This window comes from Chenopodium album, chromosome 12 (assembly GCF_948465745.1).
Source record: "Chenopodium album chromosome 12, dcCheAlbu1.1, whole genome shotgun sequence".
Classification (NCBI taxonomy): Eukaryota; Viridiplantae; Streptophyta; class Magnoliopsida; order Caryophyllales; family Amaranthaceae; genus Chenopodium; species Chenopodium album.
Window position 1 is genome coordinate 44701972 of NC_137845.1, and position 26261 is coordinate 44728232.

At 34.8% G+C, this 26261-nt stretch overlaps 2 protein-coding genes across 2 annotated transcripts; one reads left to right on the forward strand and one right to left on the reverse strand.

Annotated features, from left to right (window-relative positions):
• The first annotated feature begins 327 nt into the window (after nt 1–327).
• Nucleotides 328–1568, forward strand: LOC145571215 (disease resistance protein RGA2-like). Its single transcript, XM_081630285.1, has 2 exons — nt 328–887; nt 992–1568. The coding sequence occupies exons 1-2, from the start codon at nt 328–330 to the stop codon at nt 1566–1568; spliced, it is 1137 nt and encodes a 378-aa protein (XP_081486411.1).
• Nucleotides 1569–22419: 20851 nt separating this feature from the next.
• On the reverse strand, nt 22420–26055 carry LOC145572446 (uncharacterized). Its single transcript, XM_081631421.1, has 3 exons — nt 24037–26055; nt 23795–23938; nt 22420–23705 (listed from the first exon to the last, which is right to left on the reverse strand). The coding sequence occupies exons 1-3, from the start codon at nt 24052–24054 to the stop codon at nt 23451–23453; spliced, it is 417 nt and encodes a 138-aa protein (XP_081487547.1). The 5' UTR covers nt 24055–26055; the 3' UTR covers nt 22420–23450.
• Between the last annotated feature and the right edge of the window lie 206 nt (nt 26056–26261).

Sequence of the window (26261 nt, forward strand, 5' to 3'; positions counted from 1 at the left end):
AATTACAGTGTGATATAATTATTGAACACTACAAAATTATTTATAGATACAAATTTGGACACTTGAGTCAAACAGGGAGAGTATTGATTCTTTTGATAAGCGTTTGCTGTCGGTTTTTTTTTTTTTTTTTTTTTTTTTTTTTTTTTAAATAGAAATATCATATTTTTTCTTTCCATTTATGTTGTCCAAAAAGCTAAGGTTCTTTGGTTATTTAAACAGTCATAGAGCAAATGCACTCACTGTTAAAAAAAAATTTAAAGAATACCAAAACTCTTAGCTTCATCTTTTAATTTCTCTGCTCTTTTTTCTTCAAAACTCTACTGTAAAATGGATGTTGCTACTGCACTCACTGTTGCTCAGATGCTGTTTGCAACATTACAGTGTGCAGAAGTGAGAAACCTATGCTCCACCTGTAAGTATGAATCTGAGCTTCAGAAGTTGCTCGAAACTATCAAAATCATCAAGAAATTCCTTGTGGATGCGGACTCCAAGTGTCAGGAGCTCACAAATGAAGGCCAAAACTGGGTTGATAACCTCAAGGACGCTGTCTATGATGCTGATGATCTGATGGATGAATTCAATACCATTGCTCAACGCCTGAATAGAATGCCTGGTGGTAAGATTTCTAAGAAGGTACGCTGTTTCTTCTCCTCTGACAATCAACTGATATTTACTGCTAAAATATCAAGTGAGATTAAGAAACTTAGAGAAAAGTTGGATAATGCAGCTAAAAATCATAATGATTTTGGGTTTAGTAAGTTGTATAAGCCTGTCAAAAGTAGAGAGAAAACATGTTCTTATGTGCTTGAACATGATATTATTGGGAGAGATGCGGACAAGAAGATCATTGTGGAGTTGTTGTTAAAGGACGCCTTGGAAAAAAATATGTACTGGGAAAAACTGCTCTTGCACAACTCGTATATAATGATTGTAGGATCAAAGAGGCATTTAAAGAAAATATGTACTAGGTTTGTGTGTCTGAAAATTTTAGCATGGAAGATATCCTAGGTAAGATGATTAGCAAGGAGGGGCTTGAATTCGAGGATTTATATCTAAAATTTCGAAATAAGATAGAAGGGGAAAGGTACTTGCTTGTTTTAGATGACGTATGGTATGAGAACTGTATGAAGTGGGCTGAGTTGAAAAAATTCTTGATCCTAGGGGGAAAGGGAAGTAGGATCTTGGTGACTAGCCGCTCCAAGAAGGTAGCAGGATGTATTGGAAACTATCCAATTCATGTGTTGCCTGGTCTTTCGGAAGAGGACTCTTGGAAATTGTTCAAAAAAATATCGCTTGGAGAAAGGGAAGACGAAGCAGTCACTGGTCTAGTTGAGATAGGAAAAGAAATAGTGAGAAAATGTGTCAATGTGCCGCTCTCAATAAAGGTGGTAGCAAGTTTGTTGTGTGATCAAGATGTAGCGGCTTGGCAGTTATTCAAAAGTGTCGATTTAGCTAAGTTACGTGATGATGATGATGACATAATGCCAACATTGATGTTTAGCTATTATCATCTTGCTCCTGAGTTAAAAAGTTGCTTCAGCTTTTGCTCACTCTTCCCCGAGGACTAGGTCATTAGGAAAGAGGAGTTAATTTGTCTATGGATGGCACAAGGATATCTTGTTCCAAGTTCTAAAAATGAGAGCAAGGAAGATGTCGGTGAAAAATATTTATCAATTCTATTGCATAGATGTTTTTTCCAAGACATTACTGGGAATGGATTTGATGAAGTTTATTCATTTAAAGTGCATGATCTCATACATGAACTTGCTAGAAAAGTAGCAAAAGAGTCTGCAAAATTTACAGATTGTAGAAATGATTTAGAAGAGAAAGTTCGCCATCTAATAATTGATAGTAATGAAGGTCTGGCTACCTGGTTTCGCTAAAGTACTTATCCAGGTAAAAGTTTGCGTATTAGTTTGAGTTATTGTGATTTGACAAATAGCGATGTGGATGCTATTATTTCAAATTGTAATCACTTAAGGGCATTTGACTTGAGTTTTTCTATCACTCAAACATTACCAGATAAATTTGATAAATTATTACACTTGAGGTACCTTGATCTGTCAAATAATGATGAATTGGAGATGCTCCCTAAATCGATCACCAAGCTTGACAATCTACAAACTTTAAAACTATTTAAATGCAGACAACTAATGGAGTTGCCTCAGGACACAAACAAACTAGTAAATCTTAGAGTGTTGGATATAGGTGAGTGTTATAACTTGACTCATATGCCAGCAGGGATGGATAAATTAATATATCTTCACACACTACCGTTGTTTTTATTGTATGATTTTGATGAACTAAGGCATATTAAAAAAGGCAAGCTCATAGACTTGATGACTCTTTTTAATAGCCTCAGAGGTTTTATCAATGTTAATCATAATTCAAGCAACCTCGATTTTTCAAAATCAGATTTTATGAGTGCTATACTACAGTCTTTAAAATTAACATGTTCATTAGTTTCTGGTCAGAAAGAAGGTCATGAGTCAGTGCTGGAAGGCCTGTTATTTAGTAACCAATTTCACAAGATGAGGGTGGAGAATTATGGTGGTACCATGTTGCCAAGTTTGGCGCCAGGGTTATGAGCATCGAATTGGAAGGATGTGATGAGTTGCAATACCTCCCATCATCACTGAGTCAACTTTGTCATCTCAAATATCTTAAACTTGAGGAGTTGAAGAATGTAGAGTACATAAAGTATGATGCACCATCTTCATCAGCTATATTCTTCCCCTCTCTTAAGAAGTTAGTGGTATATAAGATGCAAAAATTAAAGGGATTGTGGATGGAGGAAGCTGTTTTCATTCCGTCATTTTTTCAACTCCGCGTTTTGCAAATTTGGAATTGCAACAGATTGACGTACTTTCCTCCATGTCCACACGTAAAAGAACTAATACTACTAAATGTCAGTCAGTGGCGGAGCCAGGAATATATAACCGGGGGGACGACAACTAAACATTGCATCATTTGACAAAAATATTTAAATAAAAAAAATAAACGCAAAGATAGTTTTGTAGTTAAAATTTCACAACTAAAATGAAGTGGGTTCATGTACTTGAGATTTCATTCTTTTAAACAAGAATTGTCGAAGATCGGGTTGTTTTCCCTTAGAATTGTTTGAATTAGGTGAATTGTTTGACATGTCCTAATTAAATCAATAAAAATAAAAACAATGAATCAATAATAATTCAATTACCATCATGTCATACAATCAATATTACCAATCAATTTAACACAAATAACAAGTTATAATTTTATAAAGTGAACAATTTGAGAATTGAGAACCCTAGCCTAACATTGGAATACAAACAATCAACCATTTAAAAAAAAAATATTCAGTATTTAAACAATTAAAAATTCACACTTAATTAAAAAATTAGCACTTAAACAATTAATTAAAATAAGATTTAGGGTTTGAAGGGATAATTTAAAATTATAAGTTACTTACAATGAATTGGGGAAAAATCCAAAGAGATTTGTCTTTCACAATATATGCTTGTGCGGTGGTGGCGGCAGCGTCGACGTCCGCGGTCGTCGTACTTCGGAGTCCGGCAGTCAGGTGGTCGTCACTCGTCAATTGTGGGAATTGCCGAATTGGGTTGTACGAGAGTCAAGAAAGCTTAATTAAAAAATAAAAATAACCTTTATACTTTTTAACTTTATTTGTTTTGTCTTTTAGTAAGTTTTTATTGTTTTATATTTTTTGTTTGATATGATGTCATCCCATAATTTTCTACCACTCTCCTGTCACTTTCACACTTTTATTTCTATGCTTGCTTGGTTAGTTGATTTTGTCAGACTTTTGTGGAATTGTGGTAAACTTGTCTTTCGTAAGTTTTGTTTATTTGTTTTTTTTTCTTTTTTTTTTTTTAAATAGAAAATTCTGAAATTTTTTTTTAAAAGTGGGGGGACAGTTGTCCCCCCATGTCCCCCCCTCCCTCCGCCCCTGATGTCAGTGAAGCACTGACATTTTGTATGGGAGGAGGAGGTGTTCAAAGCATTCCAATCTCATTGAAGAGGTTGAGAATAAATAACTCATGCATTTTCAATTCCCTATTTGAGGGAGCCCCCATTCCTCATGGTGAGAAACAATTTCGTTTCTCACAATGGCATTTTGGAAATTTTTTTCATGTTTATCACTTCATGAGCTGCTGAGTCGGATTTCGTGGGGACAGCCTATGTGGCAATATGTTTGAGTAATGTCGTTACCAAGTACACGATTTCATACATCTCATCTTTATTAGCCGTTAAGTTCTCTCTCCTCTCTGTCAATGGCGATCTACCCTGTACGAAGGTCGTGGAGATTACAGACGAAAAACATGGGTATTGATGATGTATAATTCGTATGAAGTAAAAGGTAAGTGTAGTTTTCTACTTCTCTCTTTCTTCGTAGCTGCTTTCAGTCTGTTGTAATTTTTTAGATCTAGGGTTTTGATGTGATCTTATGTGATGAGACAACAATTCATGAAATTGAATTCATAATTCCCAGCGAAATCTGAACAATTTTGAAATTAATTGGATTAGGCTCACTCCCTCTGTTGGAATTGGTTTGATGTTTGGCGAGAAATGGCTGATTGATTATCTGAGAACACAAAATTTGTCGTTTTCCAATTATTTTTGGATTAGGATTAGCTACTAAAAAACATTGCCTTGAAGGATAGAACAGTGAATATATCCCTTTATAATGCCATTTTACCTTGCTGTAATTATGTTTGTCATTGTATTATTTTGGAAGTATCATCTTGTTGTACACTGATTGCAATTATATTTTCTCATATTTTAGATTAATTATGAGCCTATTTGAAATCGAGTGTGCGGCAGAAGTATTTGAATGTGGGAAGCAATGTGATAGGGATATGTAATAGTTTACTAGCTCGTATTTTGTTGTTATGTTGGTATCTGTTGTATTTGAAAGGTGATTTGTTTTTGATGGATAATGTTTGTGTGGAAATGGAATTGGAATTTACAAGGCCCTTGGAGAGTTATTGGCTTAATTAAGCCAGTTGAAACGAGTGCCTTCTTCACCAGTCAAAATTATGAGAATCAACTATATGGGCATAAACGTTGAAAGTTAACGGCGTCAAGCGCAATTCTCCTCCAATAATACAGCTGGCAAACAAAGTAACACACGTAATATTAATGAGGACACATCAACATTGCCAGCAAATGACTTTTAAGCGGGGAAATGTCTGTTCTGCCCCATGAGAAACGAGAGCTGTTTCTCACAATGAGGAACAGGGAATTAGCCTTCCCTATTTAGGGAGTTGTGGGAAGCGTTGATCGCATCGAATTGAGTGATATAGAAAATTTGGGAGCACTTAGAGAGGGACTTCAAAGCTGCGGCGCTTCTGTTCGAAACCTTGTGATTGGGTATTGCAGGGGATTGGAGAATCTGGGACCAGCATGGAAATCTCTTCACTCTCTTACTTCCTTGGAATTACATAAGTGCGAGGTGATTCTACCAAAGGGAATTCAGTACTTGACCTCACTGCAATATCTTGAATTACATGGCTGTGAACTCAAATCGCTGCCAGAGGAAATGTGCTACCTCACTTCCCTCAATACCCTTACAATGACATGGAGCAGCCCTGAGGTCAAGGATAGATGCCAGAAACCAAACGGGGAAGACTGGCCCAACATATGCCACATCCCTAATCTGCGTATTCACTAACGTCTACCAGCATCAACATACAACTTTAAGGAGTTCAAGTATAATAACTTATTGTATTTAATTTAGGAAATTTTGCGAACAACTACCGCAAAAGTTCCAACTTTTGCAAACAACTACCTTTATCTTTTTTTTTTTTTTTTTTTTTTTTTTTTTGCGAACAACTACCACAAACTTTGTATTTGTTTTGTTAACACTACTAGTTAACGATGGACGTTTCCTTGCCGTATGTGGGGCCCACCCTAATTCGTTCAATACACAAATAAATGAACAATTAACCAGAAATCATAAGAAAGATTAAGAAAATGAACGAATATTATCTGTTTTTTCAATCCTAATAGCATGAATTCGATCTCTAGGTGAGCAATTTCACCTATGCCCTAAAATTTTTCGAAGACTAACATTAAAAGAAACAAAGAGTATCTAATTAGGGGGAACATCGTTAATATAAAGGAGAGATAGTTGGAGGGAAAAGGACGAAAGGTGGGCCCCACATACGACAAGCAAACGTCCTTCGTTAACTGGTAGTGTTAACAAAACAAATACAAAGTCTGTGGTAGTTGTTCGCAAAAAACAAGATAAAGGTAGTTGTTTGCAAAAGTTGGAACTTTTGCGATAGTTGTTCGCAAAATTTCCTTTAATTTATTTATTTCTGTCTTTCATGAATAATTAAAATTATAAATAAAAATTTTCCATAACTAATTCGATAATTAAACAAAATTAGTGTTCAAAGGAAATGGCTAAATGAAAATACAAATTACACTTTTTTAATGAAGATTTTTTTTTCTTTAATAAAAATAGGGAAATTCCCTGTTTCTCATAACGAAATTTGTTTCTCATGGGGGCATTTTTGTGAATAAATCAATAACTTTTTCAATATTGTGGGCTCCACAGTTGAATAAAGTTGAAAAAGTTGTTGATTTATTCACAAAAATGCCCCCATGAGAAACGAATTTGTTTCTCACGGTGAGAAACTAGGGCTTCCTCATAAAAATATTATACAAATGATTTTCTCAGTGTAATGTTTGGTACTCGTAATTGGTAACTTAGTTAGTGTTGTGTTTCCTATTCAATAGCATTCAGATTTTATTTCCATATATCTATAATAAGTAAGTGTGATGCTCACTGTTGACAGCCATGTCAGGGTAATGCATAATTCTACTCCGAGTCTGAAAGTGAGCTTCTTTATTGATGTCATAACATCTGATCAAATCTACGGAGTATGTCTTTAACCAAGCAATCAACTCCGTAAGCTTTTACTGTTTCATGATTGGGGCTTGTAACAGCTGACATGAGGTAAAGTCAGTCCTAATATAAGTAAACATTCTAGATTGTAGTCTGATTAATGTACAATAGGTCAATAGCTTACTATCTCAATTCTTAAGTTTTACTCTGTATCATTTAGACTCGGATCTTCCGAGTGTTTTCCTTTTAATGCCCTTATGATCTTTACAAGCAAAAATAAATGTAAAAATAAACAGAATGTTGTTAGCTTAACTTGTTTTCCCGGACAAGTTCTTTGTTGAATTTGATATTGAATATTGCTCTATTCTTTATTGCATGAGTTAGGCGAGGGGTGCTCTCCGTTCCTAACTGATTGGCCGGTGGTATTAGTTGCATTTCATACTCAAAAAGAGACCTTCTGATGTTTAGAGGTAATTAAATATATTGGTCATCATCAACAAAAGTTCAATGAGTATAACATTAGGTTTTTTTTTTTTTTTTTTCTTTTTTTTTTTTTTTTTTTAGTTTTAGGGAATAGTATAAGTTTAGATTAGTTCTGCCTAAGAATTAAACTAACAGAACTAAAAAAAAATAATGCAAGCCACACGAATTTGCACAAATATAACATTTCCATTTGCTCTAATTAGCAATGGTTGTTGGCATTAAAATTTAGGCAGGAAAAAGATGGAAAACTTTTGCTTTCTTACATGTAAGCTGCTGCATTAAATAAGATTATGATACATGCATTTCCATGTTCTTGCAGCTCTCAAAAAGGAGAGGTGCTTAGACGATCGCAGATTTTATTATCCGAAGAAAAACCTTGGGGCTTATCTCGGTATGTAATCTGAATTACTAGAATACATGAATTTCCATACTAGTGTTTGGTAATTTGGTGCTTTATAATCTTCAAGAAAGGAAAGAAAGAAGAAGATAAAAAGGCGGGGGGTGGCTAGGGTATTAGGTTGAAAATATGTCTCTTATTTGTCTTTTATATATACTAGGGTGGCCACGAAGGAGTTAGCTCTTGTAGAGAAATTGTATTGGCATGTATTTACACCTTTGATTTGGGTGGTAGACCTGCTAGTTTTAATACGTACTATTTGGTTTATGTGCCTGTGTGGTGACTTTATAAAAGTATAAAAAAAAAGTCACAAAAATCTTTTATGACAATTATTTTTTGAAACCCTCAAAATTTGACACTGTTATGTCAAAATTATTATTAAATAATATTTAATTGATTTGCATCCCTTCATACCTTAAATTATTGTTAGTTTAGAACTCTTAATTGATTTGCATGATTCAATAATATTTAGTGTGTTTTTCTTCAAATGAATTTTTTTTGAGCTCTGGTCATACGGATTAATAATATGTGAAATGTTCGTTTTAGCTAAAAAGTTAATAATCTAAGGGTTGTTCTAATTTACTAAACTAAGCTGAATTGAACTTAACTGAACTGAAATGAAAATAGGCTGAAGAGAACAGACCCTAAGTTCTTTATTGTTCTACGACCATCTACTATCCATATCTATATCTAATACTAAATCAATAACTACTTAGTTATATTTTTCCTCGTAAATTCTCTCCTTTATTAATACTCCGTACAAGTTTATTTTTTTATTTTTATTTTATTTTATTTTATTTTTTTTAATTTCTTTACACATCTTGATAACATCTGCTTAAATATCACTATTTAATATAAATCCCATTCAAATTCCATAACGTTATTTATGTGCCATCAAATAATGTACAATTCAAAAGCTAATAAATCTTAACAATAATGTTGCAATTAAAGGACAACAAGATTGTAAATAAGAAGAGCAACCATGAAGGAGTAAAAATAAACAATCTCTTGGAAATAAACAGTCTCTTCGTAAATACAATTTTTTTTTTCTCTTTTTTAATAATAATAACATATGAAGATAATTTTTATATTAAAAAAAGGCGTAAATATATTTTTTTTTTCTTTTTAAATAATACTAATAACATATGAAGTATAATTTTTATATTAAAAAAAGGCATTATAAGTTTTTTGTTAAAAAAAAAAACTTAGAATTAATTGATGATATGTTTAATGAAAACAAAAATCATTAAATATATTAATGAGAGCAAACATATTAATGAGGGTTAAAAAGTAATTATATATTTTTGTACACATTTTTGTACATATTTTTGAGGATATATTTGGAAGCACACTATTCCTAAGAGTTATCTTCTACTTTTTATAAGGTAGGGAAAAAGAAAAAAAAATCTCTTTTCTTTTAAATTATCAGAGAGAATCCCTAGCTAGGTGGTGTTGAATGCTATACAGAAACACGAGTAAACTGAAGGAGTTTATAAAATTATTTATAAATTTTTATTTTTGACAAAATTTTCTATAAATTTGTATATACCAAGTATAATTTTATCAACAATCAAAAGACCTAAAATGGCTTTTTGATGATCTTTAGACCTAAAAGACCTAAAGTATAATTATCTATAAATTTGTATATATAATTTTACCAACAATCAAAAGACCTACAAAACTGAAAAGATTTCTCCACCACAATAATATAAAGGGGGCGCCCTAATTTCTCTTCTTGAGAAACAAGTTCTCTAGTGGCAAATGTGTAATAAAAACGCCTAGGGAATTGTAAACAAATGGTTTTTAAAGCTGAATAAATGCTGACTGTGAGTTCCATTGAAGGACTACTAAAGACGACGTTAGATGGTGACGTTAGCGGCGTTCCATTGCAGCTTTGTCTTCACCTCCACCGACAACAAACACCCACACCATCACCTTCTTATTTCGTCCCCACCGACACCATCATCTTCCTCTTTTGTCTACACTGGAGACAACCACTATTATCGGCGGCGAACATAAGCAGCTTCGCCGCTAAAATCAAACGAAAAACCCAATAAGAAAGGGTAAATTTTATGGCATGGTCAACCCCAAAGGGTAAGGGTGACCATCCTCCATTGAAGCTGTCATCGAGCTTTAATTCCTCCTTTTAAACTCAATTTCCTCTATTGAAGCTTATTCCTACTGTTAGCCATTCTTTTAATGTTTTAGTTGATCGACACCTCGGATTGGCCTCCAGCTTTCGACGATTTATCACCGGAGGTGGAACTAGGAAATCTGGGAACTAGATTCTGGGTAGTATTGAGTACTGACGACAGAGGTAAATTGCAAAAGGGGGTAAGTTGAACAAGGGGGTAACTTCGGCTAATAATGGGGATAACGTTAGGTTCACTCCGTCAACAGGTAATTCCAAATTTACCCTCATGAGAAATGCTTCTTGTTTCTCAAGAAGAGAAACTTGGAATTACCCTAATATAAACATGCATGGACTGAATGAGTTTAAAGATTTTTAATTACACTTAAATAACACAAACACACATAAACTAATCTAAAGAATTCTGTTTGATCTCTATTATGCATAAAAATAAGTTCCTATTAAATTTTTATTTTTGACAACCTTTGCAGGAACATTATTCTCTGGCAATGGCTTTTTGATGCAATAGAAATCTCATATGTAATCCAAAATGAAGCCTTTACGATGGGATTAAAAATGACAATTTGCTGCAATCTAAGTTGTTCATGTGGTTTAAAAAATTTTGGAAAATTTGTAAAAAAAAACCTTTTAAATACGTCATTTTGCGAAAAAAAACCTTTTAAAAGCTTTTTGGCAAAAGAAAACCCGATTTTTAACATTTTAACAAAAGAAAATCCGATTGTGATTTTTTTTTGTTTAAGACAACCTAATACCTCTAATTATCTTGATTAATCTCTAATTTCTTCATATTAACCTCTAACTCTTACTTAACCATTTAATAATTAAATTACTTATAAATAAAAACAAAAAATCAAAAACCACCACTCTTACCACCTGCAAGCCACCCCCTTCCTTTCCTTCTCCCATGGCAGCAGCCACTATCCCTCAACCGAGCCACCGCTCTGAATTCCCTACCCCGGCGACCCACCGCTTTGAATCCCCTAACCCCGGCGACCCACCTCCCTTTCCCATCATCGAAAACAGGGAAGCTGTCGAGCTTGAGCGTCATCGTCATCGAAATCGAAAAGCAAAATGGAATTGAGCGCCATAAGAGAGAGATTGAAGGTCAACGAAGGAGTGGAAGCGAGGGCAAAAATGGAATTGGAAGAGATGAGGGGTTGTGACGAAAGGGAGGGTGAGAGACATGGAATTGAAGCCGGAGTTTGAGAGGAATTCGGCGGCGTAGTTTATGATTTCGTCAGAAATGGAGGTGAGTTGAGGAATGAGGAGAGAGAAAGAGAGGAGAAAGAGGAGAGAGAAAATGTTGATAGAAGTGGACACCATTGTTGAGTGTTTTTGAGGTCTCTGGTTTTTGGGAAATGCAGGTCTCGGTCGGCGGTGGAGGTGAGTCGTCGGGGGTTGCGGGTTCAACGCGGCGGCTCGGTTGGGGGAGGGGGGCTGCTGTTAGGGGATTGGGAAAGGGATAAGGTGGCTGGCTGGTGGTAGGGGTGGTGGTTTTTGCTTTTTCTTTTTTTATAAATTAATTTAATTATTAAATAGTTAAGTGAGAGTTAAAGGTTAATTAGAAAAAATAAGAGGTTAATTAAGTGAATTAGAGGTTAATTATGTGGATTAGAGGCATCGGGTTGTCTTTTACAAAAAAATTTAACTTTGGGTTTTCTTTTACGATAAAGCTTTTAAAAGGTTTTTTTTTTTTTTGCAAAATGGTGCATTTAAAAGGTTTTTTTTTTTTTTTTTTGACAAATTTGCCAAAAAATTTCAACAAGTTCTTTCTCCAATTACTTGCAAGTTGATCCTGTTGCAAACTTAAGACTTACCAACAACAGCCATTCTAGCAACGCATTCTTGACTTTGAATGGTCATGCTATATAGGCTCGCTCGTTTCCATTTCAAGTGGATCATGGTTGAGTTGACCTGAACATTCGATGATTACTTAGTGTTTGTATTCTTGAGTTCTCTAGTGTCTAATTGATCTTCTATGTATTCTTCAATAATTCAACAACTAAACACTTTGTTTATATTATATTAAGCCTAATTTAAGAATTAGGCAGTGTACATGAATTGAGCACTAAGTTTACTCCTCATGTTGGTTAATAAAGGAATAGAAAGTGCACCACTAAACCATGGAATATGGGATGGTCATGAAATGGTTAGCCTTTTGTGAAGAGTTATTTGGAATAATCATGTGTGAATTAATACTTCGTGTATATAGCAGACATAGAACTAACTGTACAATCACTTATAAATGGTTTTTGTTGTAAATGTCATTGTGCTCAAAACGTTTTTAAAGCATCATATATAGGAAAATTTTGATTATTCTACGTATAATGAAGTCTAACTTTTAGGCCTTGTCCAATTAGGCACATATTTAAAATTATGAGGGTGTTAAGAGTTAATTAATTTAGTCAAGGTGTGAATGTCCACATTTCAATTTCTTCATTGCATTTAATGTAGTAGCCAACCCTAATTGCCACCCTCTAAGGTTATAGCCCACAATGTAATAGTGGTTCTTACTACTATAAATAGCCATGTAATTTTACTTGTATGATGCACAAAAAATATTACCAAGAGTAATACATAAAAGTAGTAATACTTCTCTTATTACCTTCTTCTCTTAATCCTCTAATTTCTATATATTTCATAACACGTTATCAGCACCATCTTCAATCAGGTATACTTATACCGATTATCCAATTTTTACAAAGATTCAATTTCTTTCACAAAATATATTTTGAGGAGTATGCTCTATAGTTGCCCATATGGGATCCTCTATACCAGAAACTCACAATATATTTCTCCACAAAATTACTCTACATAATTAGCCATGTTGATTAAAAATGAGGATATCAATACATACCTTATTTATGATACTTAGTTTGATAACTCTCATGCATGGTTATAGAAAGTAATATATAATTACTTTTGCATGTGGAAATATTTGTTGTATGCATGTTAATAGAGTAAATTTCATGGTCACACAAATCATGTTTATACTTACTTACTTGTGCATAATTACTAAAATGAAAAAAAATGATGCAGCCTTTATATTTATTTAATTTTTAGATTACACACTTTTATGTTTCTTTCAGTTTTCGAACCCTTGACCTCATGAATAGATTAGGGTTCTCGGACCACTACGGCTTGCATCCCAGTGTGATACTTATTTACGTTTGTAAATATTAATAGTTTGATTACGATTATTTTACCAGTTTACTAGAACATTGTATGATATTTTTACAGTAGTGTAAAGCTGAAACGGATAATTTACCCCCCTATAAAAGGCGGATTACACCCCCTTATTTCACCATACAAACCTTATCCCCTCCTTAAACTTTACCCAAATTATCTCCTCTTCTTCTTCCTCCATTTACACCGGTCACACACCATGTTCCCCGTCGACAACCGACAACCACCACACCCCTTTACCTTTGAAGAAGATTTAAGGAAATTAAAACTATATTTAGTTTTAATTATGGCCCTAGTAGTTTTATTAATGGCAATGATGATTTTCATCATTTTACATAAGTAGCGCTCGGTTTTTCGACAAAGGGAATTCATGCATGTAATCTCCGTAGTACTTCAAGTGTTTTTTGTCTTCTAGGTAGATTATAAGTGCATTTTGTTATAATAAATGTTCCTTTTGTCTTATCATTAATGTATGTCATTAATATTATTATTATTATTGTTGTTGTTGTTGTTGTCGGTGATGTAGTGATAGTAGTAGTATTTATTGTTATTGTTATTATTATCATTGTTATTATTATTATTGTTGTTGTCGTTGTTTAATTAACGTAATTATCATGTTTAATTTTAGCTTAACTTTATGTAAATCATAATAATAACCCAAGGGGGAGAAGCAAATATGTTTTAAATGGATTATTATTATGATTACAATTTGATTACTTTAATTATCACTTGCTTAATTGGCTTCATAATAATTACCTATTTGATTGTAGTTAAAATGGGAGACTTGATGAAAAGACAATTTGACGTATTAGACTTGTCCGGACATAATTATCTTGAATGGACAGTTGATGCCCAAATGAATTTGAAGGCTCAGGGATTGGAGCATACAATCAAAGAAATTACCATCCCAGGAAACGAAAAAGATGCCCCTGCTCAAGTTAAAGTTCCAACTAATCAAGAGAAAGCAAAAGCTATAGTTCTCTTAAGGCATCATTTACATAACAGTTTGAAAACTGAGTATTTAATGGTGGAAAATCCCAGAGAACTATGGGATAGCCTGAAAGGAAGATATGACCACCATAAAAGGGTACTCCTTCCTTCAGCACAATTTGAGTGGACAAACCTGAGATTTCAGGACTTTAAATCTGTCGGTGATTATAATTCATCACTATATAAAATCGTATCAATATTGAGATATTGTGATCAACCAGTCACTGAAGTGCAAATGATAGAGAAAACACTCTCTACATTCCATGCTAACATCATTGTATTGCAACAGCAATACCGTGAAAGAGGCTTTGCAAAATATTCTGAGCTTATTTCTACATTATTGGTTGCTGAAAAGAATAATGATCTTCTGTTGAAGAATCACAACCTAAGACCAACTGGGTCTCAAGCATTCAATGAAACAAATGCTGTAGAAAGCTCAAATCCACCCGAGATAAATGTTGCTCATAGAGGTGGACGTGGAAAATATAATAACCGTGGCAGCTAGAGGTCGTGGAAATTTCCGCGGACGTGGCCGTGGACGTGGTTATGGCCGTGGTAGAGGCCAATTTCCCCCTAGAAACAACACTCAAAGGGGGTATCAACAAGGAAATAAAAATCAAGCCACCACAAAAGGAAAAGACACATGTTATAGATGTGGCATGACTGGACATTGGGGACGTACTTGTCGTACGGCCAAACATCTGGTAGAACTATACCAGGCTTCCATTAAAGGGAAAGAAAAACATGTCGAAACAAATTATGTTAATGAGGAAAATGTCCCTGGAATTAGCCTTGATGTGTCTGATTTCCACATAGACAATGGTGAAGCTGGTGGTGAATTTATCTTTGGAGAGAATAATCATGTTTAGATAATTCATCAATTACTATGATATGTATTATGTTTTCATTATGTACTTTTCTTGTATGTTTTTTTTTTCATGTTCAAGTTATGTACTCTTAATTTTTCATCATTAATAAAGTAAGCCCAGTTTAATTATCTTAAACTAATCTTATACTTATTATTTTATGAAGATATGGATCTGCCCGAAGTTGGTTCCAAATTTCAATGCCTTTTGGACAGTGGAACAACACACACTATTCTGAAGGATAGAAAATATTTTTTCAAGTTAAAATTATTTCAAGCAAATGTTAATACCATTTATGGGTCAGCCAAGCTAATAGAAGGTTCTGGAAAAGCTTGCATAATACTCCCAAATGGAACAAAATTAATCATTAATGACGCTTTATATTCGAGTAAATCTCGAAGAAATCTTATAAGTTTTAAAGATGTGCGTCAAAATGGTTTTCATTTAGAAACAATGATAGTGGATCAAAAGGAATATTTACGCCTCACGGCAGAAAAACATGGCAAGAAACATGTGTATGAGAAATTGCCAGCATATTCTTCAGGGTTATATCATATAGATATACGACCAGTTGAAATAAATTCGATATCTAACCAGAAGTTAGATAATAAGAATCTGCTAAATTTATGGCATGATCGTTTGGGTCATCCTGGTACAGGAATGATGCACAAGATTATAGCAAATTCAGTAGGACATTCAATTAGGAATGTTAAAATCCCTCGATCAGATGAATTAACATGCTCTGCATGTTCACTTGGCAAATTAATAATAAGGCCATCTATGAACAAAATTGCTACTGAATCTCCAACATTTTTAGAGAGGATTCAAGGAGACATTTGTGGACCAATTAATCCTGCATGTGGACCATTCCGATATTTTATGGTATTAATTGATGCCTCAACTCGATGGTCACATGTAAGTCTCTTATCCAGTAGAAATGTTGCTTTTGCAAAACTCCTTGCTCAAATTATTAAACTAAGAGCACAATTTCCAGACCATACAATAAAAAGAATAAGGCTTGACAATGCTGGGGAATTTACATCCCAAACATTTAATGATTATTGTATGTCGATTGGAATTGTTGTAGAACATCCAGTAGCTCATGTTCATACACAAAATGGACTTGCTGAGTCATTAATTAAGAGACTACAATTGATTGCAAGGCCATTATTGATGAGATCAAAATTGCCTTCATCTGCTTGGGGTCATGCCATAATACATGCGGCAACTCTAATTAGGTTGAGACCAACTGCTTATCATAAGTTCTCACCACTACAATTAGTTTTTGGTCGAGAACCTAATGTCTCACATCTAAAAATTTTTGGTTGTGCGGTGTATGTTCTTATTGCTCCACCCCAACGAACAAAGATGGGTCCACAAAGAAGGCTGGGAATTTATGTTGGGTTTGAATCACCCTCCATAATTAAATATCTTGAACCAATGACCGGTGATTTATTTACGGCCAGATTTGCCGACTGTCATTTCAATGAGACAGTATTCCCAGCCTTAGGGGGAGAGAAAGTGGACCCACGAAAGAAAGAAATAGAAATCATTTGGAATGCAACACAATTGTCAATGTTTGATCCACGAACAAATATGTGTGAACAAGAAGTTCAAAAAATTGTTCATTTACAAAGCATTGCAAATCAGCTACCTGATGCATTTATAGATGCAAAGAAAGTGACAAAATCACATATACCAGCTGAAAATGCCCCTGCACGAATTGAAATTCCATCTGGTGATAAGATCATTGAAAATGAATCTCTAGCACGCCGAAAGCGTGGAAGACCACTTGGTTCAAAAGACTCTAAACCAAGAAAATTAAAAAGACCTGATGAGATCAACAATATTCCCCTTACAGAAGGTCAAGAAAGATAAAGTACAGATGAGAATAGAGAAAAAGATGATAATCCGAAAGGGGATGAACAAGATGACCATAACATCGATAACAATGAAACTTCAATAAATTTTGTTTCTACCAGGAATTATTGGAATAGAAATGATGTTATCGTAAATGAAATATTTGCATATTCCATTGCAATTGAAATGACATCTGACGAAAATGATAGTGAACCAAGAACAGTGGAAGAATGTCGTTGCAGGCATGATTGGCCAAAATGGAAAGAGGCAATGCAGACAGAGTTAAAGTCACTCGAAAAACGAGAAGTGTTTGGAAAAATAACCCTTACACCAGAAGGTGTAAAGCCAGTTGGATACAAGTGGGTATTTGTGAGAAAACGAAATGAGAAAAATGAAATTGTTAGATACAAGGCAAGACTTGTAGCCCAAGGTTTTTCTCAAATTCCAGGGATTGATTATGAGGAGACATATTCTCCCGTAGTTGATGCAACTACGTTAAGATTTCTGGTAAGCTTGACAGTCTCAGAAGGACTAAAGATGCGATTAATGGATGTAGTAACCGCATATTTATATGGGTCACTCGATACAGATATTTATATGAAAGTCCCAGATGGACTAAAATTACCAGAAAACCACAAGCCTAGACATTTACTTTCCATAAAATTAAAAAGGTCACTTTATGGATTGAAACAGTCTGGGAGGATGTGGTATAATCGTCTCAGTGAATACCTTATGAAAGAAGGGTTCAAGAATAATCAAATCAGTCCTTGTGTTTTCATTAAGAGATCACAATCAGGGTTTGCAATTGTTGCAGTTTATGTTGATGACTTGAATATCATTGGAACCCCAAATGAACTTGAAAGAACTGCAAAATACTTGATGAAAGAATTTGAGATGAAAGACCTTGGACAAACTAAATTTTGCCTTGGATTGCAAATTGAGCACTTAAATAATGGTATTTTCGTCCATCAGTCTAACTACACCGAAAGAGTGTTAAAACGTTTTTTCATGGACAAAGCGACCCCAACAAACACCCCGATGATTGTTCGGTCTTTGACTATGAAATATGATCCATTTAGACCTCGAGAGGAAAACGAGGATGTCCTTGGTCCTGAAGTACCATATCTAAGTGCAATTGGGGCTCTAATGTATCTAGCTAACAATACTAGACCAGACATAGCTTTTTCTGTGAATTTGTTAGCCAGGTTTAGCAACGCACCAACGAAGAGACACTGGAAAGGAGTAAGACACTTACTACGATATCTACAAGGAACAAAAGATCTTGGTTTGTTTTATTAATCAAGGCAAGATGCCACCCTCATAGGATATGCAGATGCTGGATATCTATCAGACCCACAAAACGCCAAGTCACAAACTGGATATCTGTTCACCTATGGTGGAACTGCAATTTCTTGGAAATCAACAAAGCAAACCTTAACTGCGACATCATCAAATCATGCTGAGTTGATTGCCCTTTATGAAGTAGGACGTGAGTGTGTATGGCTAAGGTCAATGATCGGCAATATCCAAGAAGAATGTGGGATGAAAGAAGTAACTGAAAGTCCAACCATCATTTATGAAGATAATACTGCATGTATTGCACAAGTAACTGAAGGATATATTAAAGGTGATAGGACTAAACATATATCCCCAAAACTGTTCTTTACACACGATTTGCAGAAGGAAGGGAAGATAAATGTCCAACAGATCCAATCATCTGATAATCTTGCAGACTTGTTTACAAAGTCCTTACCTTCGAAGAGTGTTGAGCGGTTGGTCCACAAGATTGGGATGCGTCGTCTTCATAAACAATGTTAAAATCAGGGGGAGCATTATATGCACTGCACTCTTTTTCCCTTCGATCAGGTTTTTATCCCAATGGGTTTTTCCTGACAAGGTTTTTAATGAGGCAGTACACTAAAGCATATAGTAATATATTGTTGTACTCTTTTCCCTTAGCTATGGCTTTTATCCTAAAGGGTTTTACCTAGCAAGATTTTAACGAGGCAACATATACCCTATTCTGTATGGACATTCAAGGGGGAGTGTTAAGAGTTAATTAATTTAGTCAAGGTGTGAATGTCCACATTCCATTTTCTTCATTGCATTTAATGTAGTAGCCAACCCTAATTGCCACCCTCTAAGGTTATAGCCCACAATGTAATAGTGGTTCTTACTACTATAAATAGCCATGTAATTTCACTTGTATGATGCACAAAAAATATTACCAAGAGTAATACATAAAAGTAGTAATACTTCTCTTATTACCTTCTTCTCTTAATCCTCTAATTTCTATATATTTCATAACAGAGGGAAACTTTTTAGCTCTGCAGTGAATTAGTATACCCAGGCCTGAGTTTCCTCCTTAGTAAACGAGTTATTTCTCCAATCCTTGAACTTCACTATTACTAGAGTGGGGAAGTTATCATGAGTTTGTTTTTCTTCCTCACTGGTTGGCTTGATTGTCGGTCCCATTCTTCTAATGTATGAAAAAGCAAAGGGGTCTATGTTTAAAGGTCGAAAATGGTTTAGGTTGTCGGCATGGTGTAAGTGGGCCATTGGGTCAGAGAAGGTGGTGGGGATTATGATGGGTTCATTTGGGATGGGTTGATTTTTTTTTTTTTAAAAAAAAAAAAGATACAATGAGGAATTTAGGTGTGTCTTCTCGCCGTAGTCTAAACTACCAAAGTGTAAAAAAATAAGAAAATTTGCTATCTAAAAAAGGATCTATATCTTGATGAGTCGAAGTAGAGTAGCCGAGAGAGGCCTATGTTTACATGGACTCGGGAACGGGTGTCGGACAAGGACACACGTCCAAGTATCCGATCCGGCAAGTTCCAAAATTTTAGGACATGGAGACTCTGTCGGATATTTGGACACGGGTCAAGGACACGTCTTATATAAATAAATTATACATTACAAAAGCGGCTTTATAGTTTTCATTATGTCTACCCCAATTTTTTTTTTTTTGTTTTAATTCTTTCCTTGGTATATTTTCCTGATAAATGGCAATTTTCATCGCTCCATCGTCTCTATATTAATGGTGGTTTTCAAACAATATATTTTTTTTCATATTTTTTCTCTTTTTTTCTCTCCTCTCTTAATGGAAGTGTCCAAGTGCACAGTGAAGGATCAGACACGTGTCCGTGTCCGTGAATTGTCATGTCGACACGGATACTTTGCGATATTAGCCATGTTCGATTAACATAGAGAGAGGCAACATAGTCTGTTGTCCGGTTTCCTTCCCGATAGATATGTCTTGCCTGAAAGCTCGAAAAAGAGTCCTAAATAGCCTTGAAATCCGTCATAAGATGCAAAGGTTTCCATGGACAGCTAAAACGACCCTGCAAAATATTAATTGCAGTTAGATTATCGCCTTTAATAAATAGTTCAGAAATTCTAAAATCCATAGCAAAAAGGGGCCAATTTTGGAAGGTCGGGCAAGAGCCTAAATTATAAGCTCGGCTTGCCACATGTTTTCCCAGGTAATCCCGAATGACAACACCTGCAGTAGTAGAATTCTGATTGACAGAACCATCAAAATTAAGTTTACAAAAACTTAGTGAAGGAGGAGACCACAAGACAAAAGGGGACGGTGCAGTGTAAGACAATGCGGCGACGGTGCTGGCGTATTAGGCAAGTGTATGGCCTCAATGGGTTGATACTTGATAGTAAAGAAAAAAAAATAGTCAAAACCAAAGTAAAAAAATGAATGCTCTAGGAGTCTAGAGAGAGAAACTTTTGTCAATAATGAACTTGATCTATTGCTCCTACATGCATTTAAAACAACTCTTTTAAATGAACCATCTAAGACAATTAGACAAGTCAACATTAGTGATATAAAATAGTAGAGTTATGTTATCATATCACTAATAAATAAAGCCGGTCTCGTAGCTAGACCACGAGATATCGACACTTGGCGAACACTTGGCATTTCAATTTTTCGCCAAGTGTCGCGTCACATACGTAGGAGATAAATAGGTATTATTGTGACACATGTGATGCTAAGTCATTGATTTTTGGATAGATTTTTTAAGATAAAATTTTTTTATAGAGTTTTATTATCGATAAAATTCTAACATTTCATATATACAAAATTAATCATAACTTTTAATAAATATCCTATTACTTAATTCTATTTCCATCATCAAATTCATTTTAAAATATTCTTTAATTTAAAGTAAAATCCATTTATAATATATTTAATCACAAACTTTTATACGTAGTTGTCAAACCGTGTCACCAACTATTACAAGAGTTACTTTGTTAGTGCTATAAGGGTTACTTGGTCAGTGTTATAGTAGTTACTTAATCACTGTTATAGAGAAGGGTTACTTAGTAAGTGTTAGAGGTTACTTAGTTAGTATTACAGGGGTTAGTTGATCAATTTTATAGGGGTTACTTTGTCCGGCTATATGGTTTCGATAGCCGCATACATAATGCATTGTTATTTAATTTATTTAAAAATGGAAATTATGTCAAATAACACCTTTTAAAACCAAATTGTTGTGAAAAAACACCTTATAAAATTTTTTTTGTTAGAACACACCTAATACTAGATATTTTTTGTATTGTCACACCTGAGGGCGGTTTCAGACCCGTTGACTCGGTTTCACGGCGTTGACTATCACGTGTGAGGCACGTGCGCCGGTTTACCACCCCTCCCTTCTAATTTTTTACCCTTTCTTTCCCTCCAATTCAATTTTCTCTCTCCTCTCAATTTCTTTCCCAATTAAACTTTCTTATCTCCCCTGTTCTTCCACCCAAACTCCATTGCTCTCCTTTGAAGAAGGTGAACTCCAATTTTGAGCTCCAATTTCTACAAATATACTCAATTAACATAATTACAAGGCATGTAAGTAGCTTTAATTAAAGACTTATTCCATAATTTTGTTGAGTTTGTGAAGTATCGTTAGTTAGGGTTATAAATTAGAATTAGGGTTTTTGATTTGGGGATTAATTAATCCCAACAATGTTTTGTAGCATGGAGGTAGCAGTAATGTCGAGGGGTCAGAAGTGCTTTGTGGTCTTCTAGTTGCTTTTAGGACCTCATGGACACATGAGAATCCAGGGAGGAGGTTCAAGACTTGCAAATTCTACAACTTTGAGACAGGACACAGAGGTCGCAACTACTTTGAATGGGTAAATGAAGAAATCTTGAATTGGCAAAGGGATGTTACTAAGGTGCTTATTGCTGAAAAGCACAGACTTGCCACTGATTTGAGATTGGTGCAAGCTAAATTGGAATGTACTGAAAGTTTGAAGAGAAGGCTTTCTCAACAACTTGACAACATTGAGAAGAAGAAGTGGAACAAGAATGAGATCATAGCAAGACAAGAGAATGAACAAATTGGTGTAGTTGTTGCTGCTTGTATTGTTGTTTCTGTTGTAGTTAGTGTTGTTGTTGTTAAGTTGATTGGTTAGTAGTGGTGTTCTTTAACCACATTATGCAATGTAATGGAATTAAAGCCCTTAAGTTGGCTATGTGGGCTGGTTTGGCCTTTTAATGGTCTATTAATGAAAAGTTTATATGTTTGCAAATATCATCAAGTGTTATCCTAAGTGTTAAACTCAACAGTTAAGCAACATTTACTCAAACAAACTAACTTCCATAAATGAAAGGGTGCAATGTCATAAACCACTCATAACAATTATTGCTAATCAAAGTAGCATATGATTAAAAATGCACACAAAATAACAATTAATAAGTTCTCAAAAATAGATATATAAGTAAAGCAGACTTTGTTATGCTCTTCTCTTCTTCTTGGCAGAGGTGGTAGCAGTAGTAGGAGCTTGTGAAGAGTACACAACATCATTGTTGGCATTTACATTAGCCAAGGAAGATGTTTTCTTTGTCTTTCTTGCTGTTGTAGTCGTTGTAGCTGCCTATCTTGCCTTTGCTACCCTTGTTGATACACCAGAACTAGATGGTGCTACTGTTGTTGAAGTTGTGCCTGCCTTTCTTTTTCCTTTCTGAACTCTAGCGTGGTAGTGGTGGTATGTAGTTGCTGCAGATGAACCTGATGCAGGTGCAGAAGTGCTTGCTGGTACTAATGCTGATGTAGTGGTTGCGGGAGTAACTTCTGACGTAGGAGGTGTTTCTCTATGTCTTCCACCCTTGGTATTCTCCTTAGGTGGTTGACTTACATTTTGGCACTTAGACTTGTTGTCCCCTACACCACCACAGTTGGAGCACTTGTTCAGCTTCTTTGTTCTTTGCACCAATTGCCTCTCGTAATCTTCTCCAGGCTCTTTCACTCTTTTTTTTTCTTACTTGGTTTACTAGGAATCTTCCTATAAGGAGGGGGTAGTGGTTTAGGGTAGGGCTGACTTTCCCATTCTTTGTAGCTTGGCATGGCTTTGAAAATAGGGGCATATGTGGCTGCATATGTGCTTACATGGTAAGCATGGTGTACAAACTCCTTATATTGCAGCCTTCTCTTTGCAATACATGCCAGAGCACGGTAACATGAAATCCCTAATAGACTCCACCTATAACACCCAGATACTTTATCTTGAAGATTCACAATAAAAGTATCACCATCATCATCTACTTCAATTCAAACAAACCAACCTGGTTCACTCTCATGTTTGACACATTTTTCATTCCATTCTTAATCATTTTTACTACATAAAACATAATAATTCCTTCAAAGTTTTTCAAACCTTCCTCTTTGCACAACATCTTTTCATTACATATCTCATAATCCACTCCATAAGGGAAATGATGGATTTGGTTCTAGATTCTCTCAAAACATTATTAAAGCTCTCACAACAGTTGTTTAGAATCATACCAGACTTAGACCTTGTAGTGAAAGCATGCCTTGACCAATTACATGCTGGTATTGCCTCAAAATACTTGAAAGCTTCAACATTTATTCTTTTAATTGCAGCCATATGTTGGTCAAAATGATGCTGAAATTTGCAGGAAACCATACATAAATGCCATATTCAATAAAACCTTTGACATCTTATTACAATGTAAACTTAACACATTAACTTACCGTAGTTGAAAATCTTATTGCCTTCCAAAAGTACTCCCTACAAAACTCACTAGGGAACTTAGTTTTGAAGTTAGACCAGATATATCTACAACAAAACCTAATGTCTGCACTTGGCACAACACTCTTAAAAGCATCCAACAGACCCTGCATGCATTTCATGAGCAACCAGTTAATCATGTGCTAAAATATGCAATAAAAGAAGAGAAAACATAAAATAAAATTAAGGGAATAAGCTAGCAAACCTTCTGCCTATCAGACATGTATGTCACATCTTCTTCCCTTTCATACAATCAAGTTACAGAAGCAGCCACATAAGCTATGTCCTTCACTAACTGCATTAGCAAAATGCCAAGAAATGGGCCTTTCAGGTGAGTTCTATCCACTCCAAGTATAGGCCTATAGCAAGCCATAAAGCCTTCCTTCCATGGCTATAAGCACACATACATTCTTTGGAAGAGAGGGGGTGGGTTTTCAATACCAACCACCTTAACTATAGTTGTGCTTCCTGGGTTTTCAATACCAACCACCTTAGCTGGGAATAAGGTTATACTTACATATTGCAGCTGCATAGTCCTACACTTTGTTATACTCATCAGGAGCATCGCCAAACAACATTTTCAAAGCTAGTTTCTTTGCAAAATAAGCCTTGTAATACCCAATTTCAGCTTGCACTTCTCTTGTAGCCCTACTAATGAATGAACCTAATTTCACATCAGGATCATCTCTAAAATCTTCTAAATACCTTTCTGCAAGGCATGTTGAGGTCACCTTGATGTTTTGATAGATGTTGATGACCACACACATGTTCATCTATGATGCTTTTTATCTATAAAGTTTCCTCACCCTTAAGCTTAATGCAATGAACCTTCCACCTGCACTTCCTCTTTTGGTTGCACTTACACTTATACAACCTCCTCCCTTTTTCCCAAGAACAAGTACATCTCTTTGCACAGTAAGCAGAAACCCTCAAAGATGTATTATGAAGGAAATAATAATCATAGTCATTCTCTATGGCATGGTTTCTTAATGCTTTTCTAAAAACCCAACTAGAAGGGAATTTAAGCCTAAATTTCAGTGTTATCTATTGCTTAAAATCAAGAGCTGGGTTAAATATGGGATAATTTGGTCCTTCATCATCTGACCCTACTTTGTTCACATCATCCCCATCACTGTCTTGCACCTCATCATCCTCAAGCCCTTGACCTGGTTCTAATCAGTACTACAAAAAAGGGGAATAGAGAACGGTTGAAATAGGCCTTAAAGAAAGGGATTCTTCTTCTAAGCGATGTATTAAGTTTACAGAACGGGTGTAAGAGGGATTCTATGTGCTAGAGAAAAGAGAACGGTTATGTGAGATAACAATTCTCTTTTCTCCTTCATAAGCTTTTAAAAAAACATAATAAAAAAGAACGGTTGGCTAAGATAACCATTCTCTAAGTCAATTTTAAAAAAAAAAAAATTAATTTCGCACAAATTACGGAGATTGCATATCTACTAATCTACATCATCAATCCATAAATCAAATTGAATTGAAATTGTAAAAGGAAAAGTCAAATACCAAATTAAAACAAACTTTATTATTCTTTTTATTGAATTAATTACATCTCTAGGAAATTTTGATACCATTCAAGTGTAAAAAAAAATCAAATAACATGATACTGAAAAGTGATGAATCCATGAAGATCTTTCAGAGTTTCTTCTCCTTTTATCCGATTAATTTATAGAGATAAACAAACAAAAAAGTTATTAATGTATAAGGTACATTGAAAATAAAAATACAACATCTTTAACAATAATATATTTAATCATATGTTCACTACGTGGGCAAAACAAAACAAATGCACAAAATTGTAGATCTTCAACATTATCATTTAAAAATTAATAAACAATCACAAAAATTCATTAATCAAAATAGTAAAATCTCACACTAATCGAATGAAAAATAAACAAAAATGAAAACCAAAAAAATAAAAGTAGATGTGGGAAAAGAAAAAGAACAAACAATGCAAGACAATTAACAATGAACTTTCTGTCAAAAAAAAAATTAACAATGAACTTATAGAATTCCATCCAAAAATCACAACCCTCACAATCAATGATTCGAATAAAAATTGATGCTCATAAGAATTCGACAATCAAATCTAATTCCGAAGAAATCGAGGCTCGTATGAAATCAAAGAGAGGAGATAGAAGCTGATCTGCTTGACGAAATCGTTGCTTGTTACGCCATTGTTGAATTCGAGTTTTCTATTAGTTGCTTGTTACCCCATTGTCAAAGCTCCAAATTATGGCTTTTTTTTTATTGAGGCCGAGGTGGGTGTATGTTCTTCAATTAGAGAAGGTGATGGAGAGGAGATTATGTTTATTGGAGTTAGGGTTATAGCAATGGTAAAGCTCTAAACTAGATATGAGGAGAGGAAGAGAGAAAGAGGAAAGTTTTGAAGAGTAGGGAAGAGAAAGAAGGCAT

What these genes read in the sequence shown, in the direction of transcription:
- LOC145571215 (XM_081630285.1), top strand. Translation starts at nt 328, where the DNA reads ATGGATGTTGCTACTGCACTCACTGTTGCTCAGATGCTGTTTGCAACA. An exon ending in GACGCCTTGGAAAAAAATAT is followed by an intron (nt 888 to 991) that starts GTACTGGGAAAA and finishes TGAAAATTTTAG; the next exon opens with CATGGAAGATATCCTAGGTA.
- LOC145572446 (XM_081631421.1), bottom strand. An exon ending in CAATAAGATTTTCAACTACG is followed by an intron (nt 23,706 to 23,794) that starts GTAAGTTAATGT and finishes TGCAAATTTCAG; the next exon opens with CATCATTTTGACCAACATAT.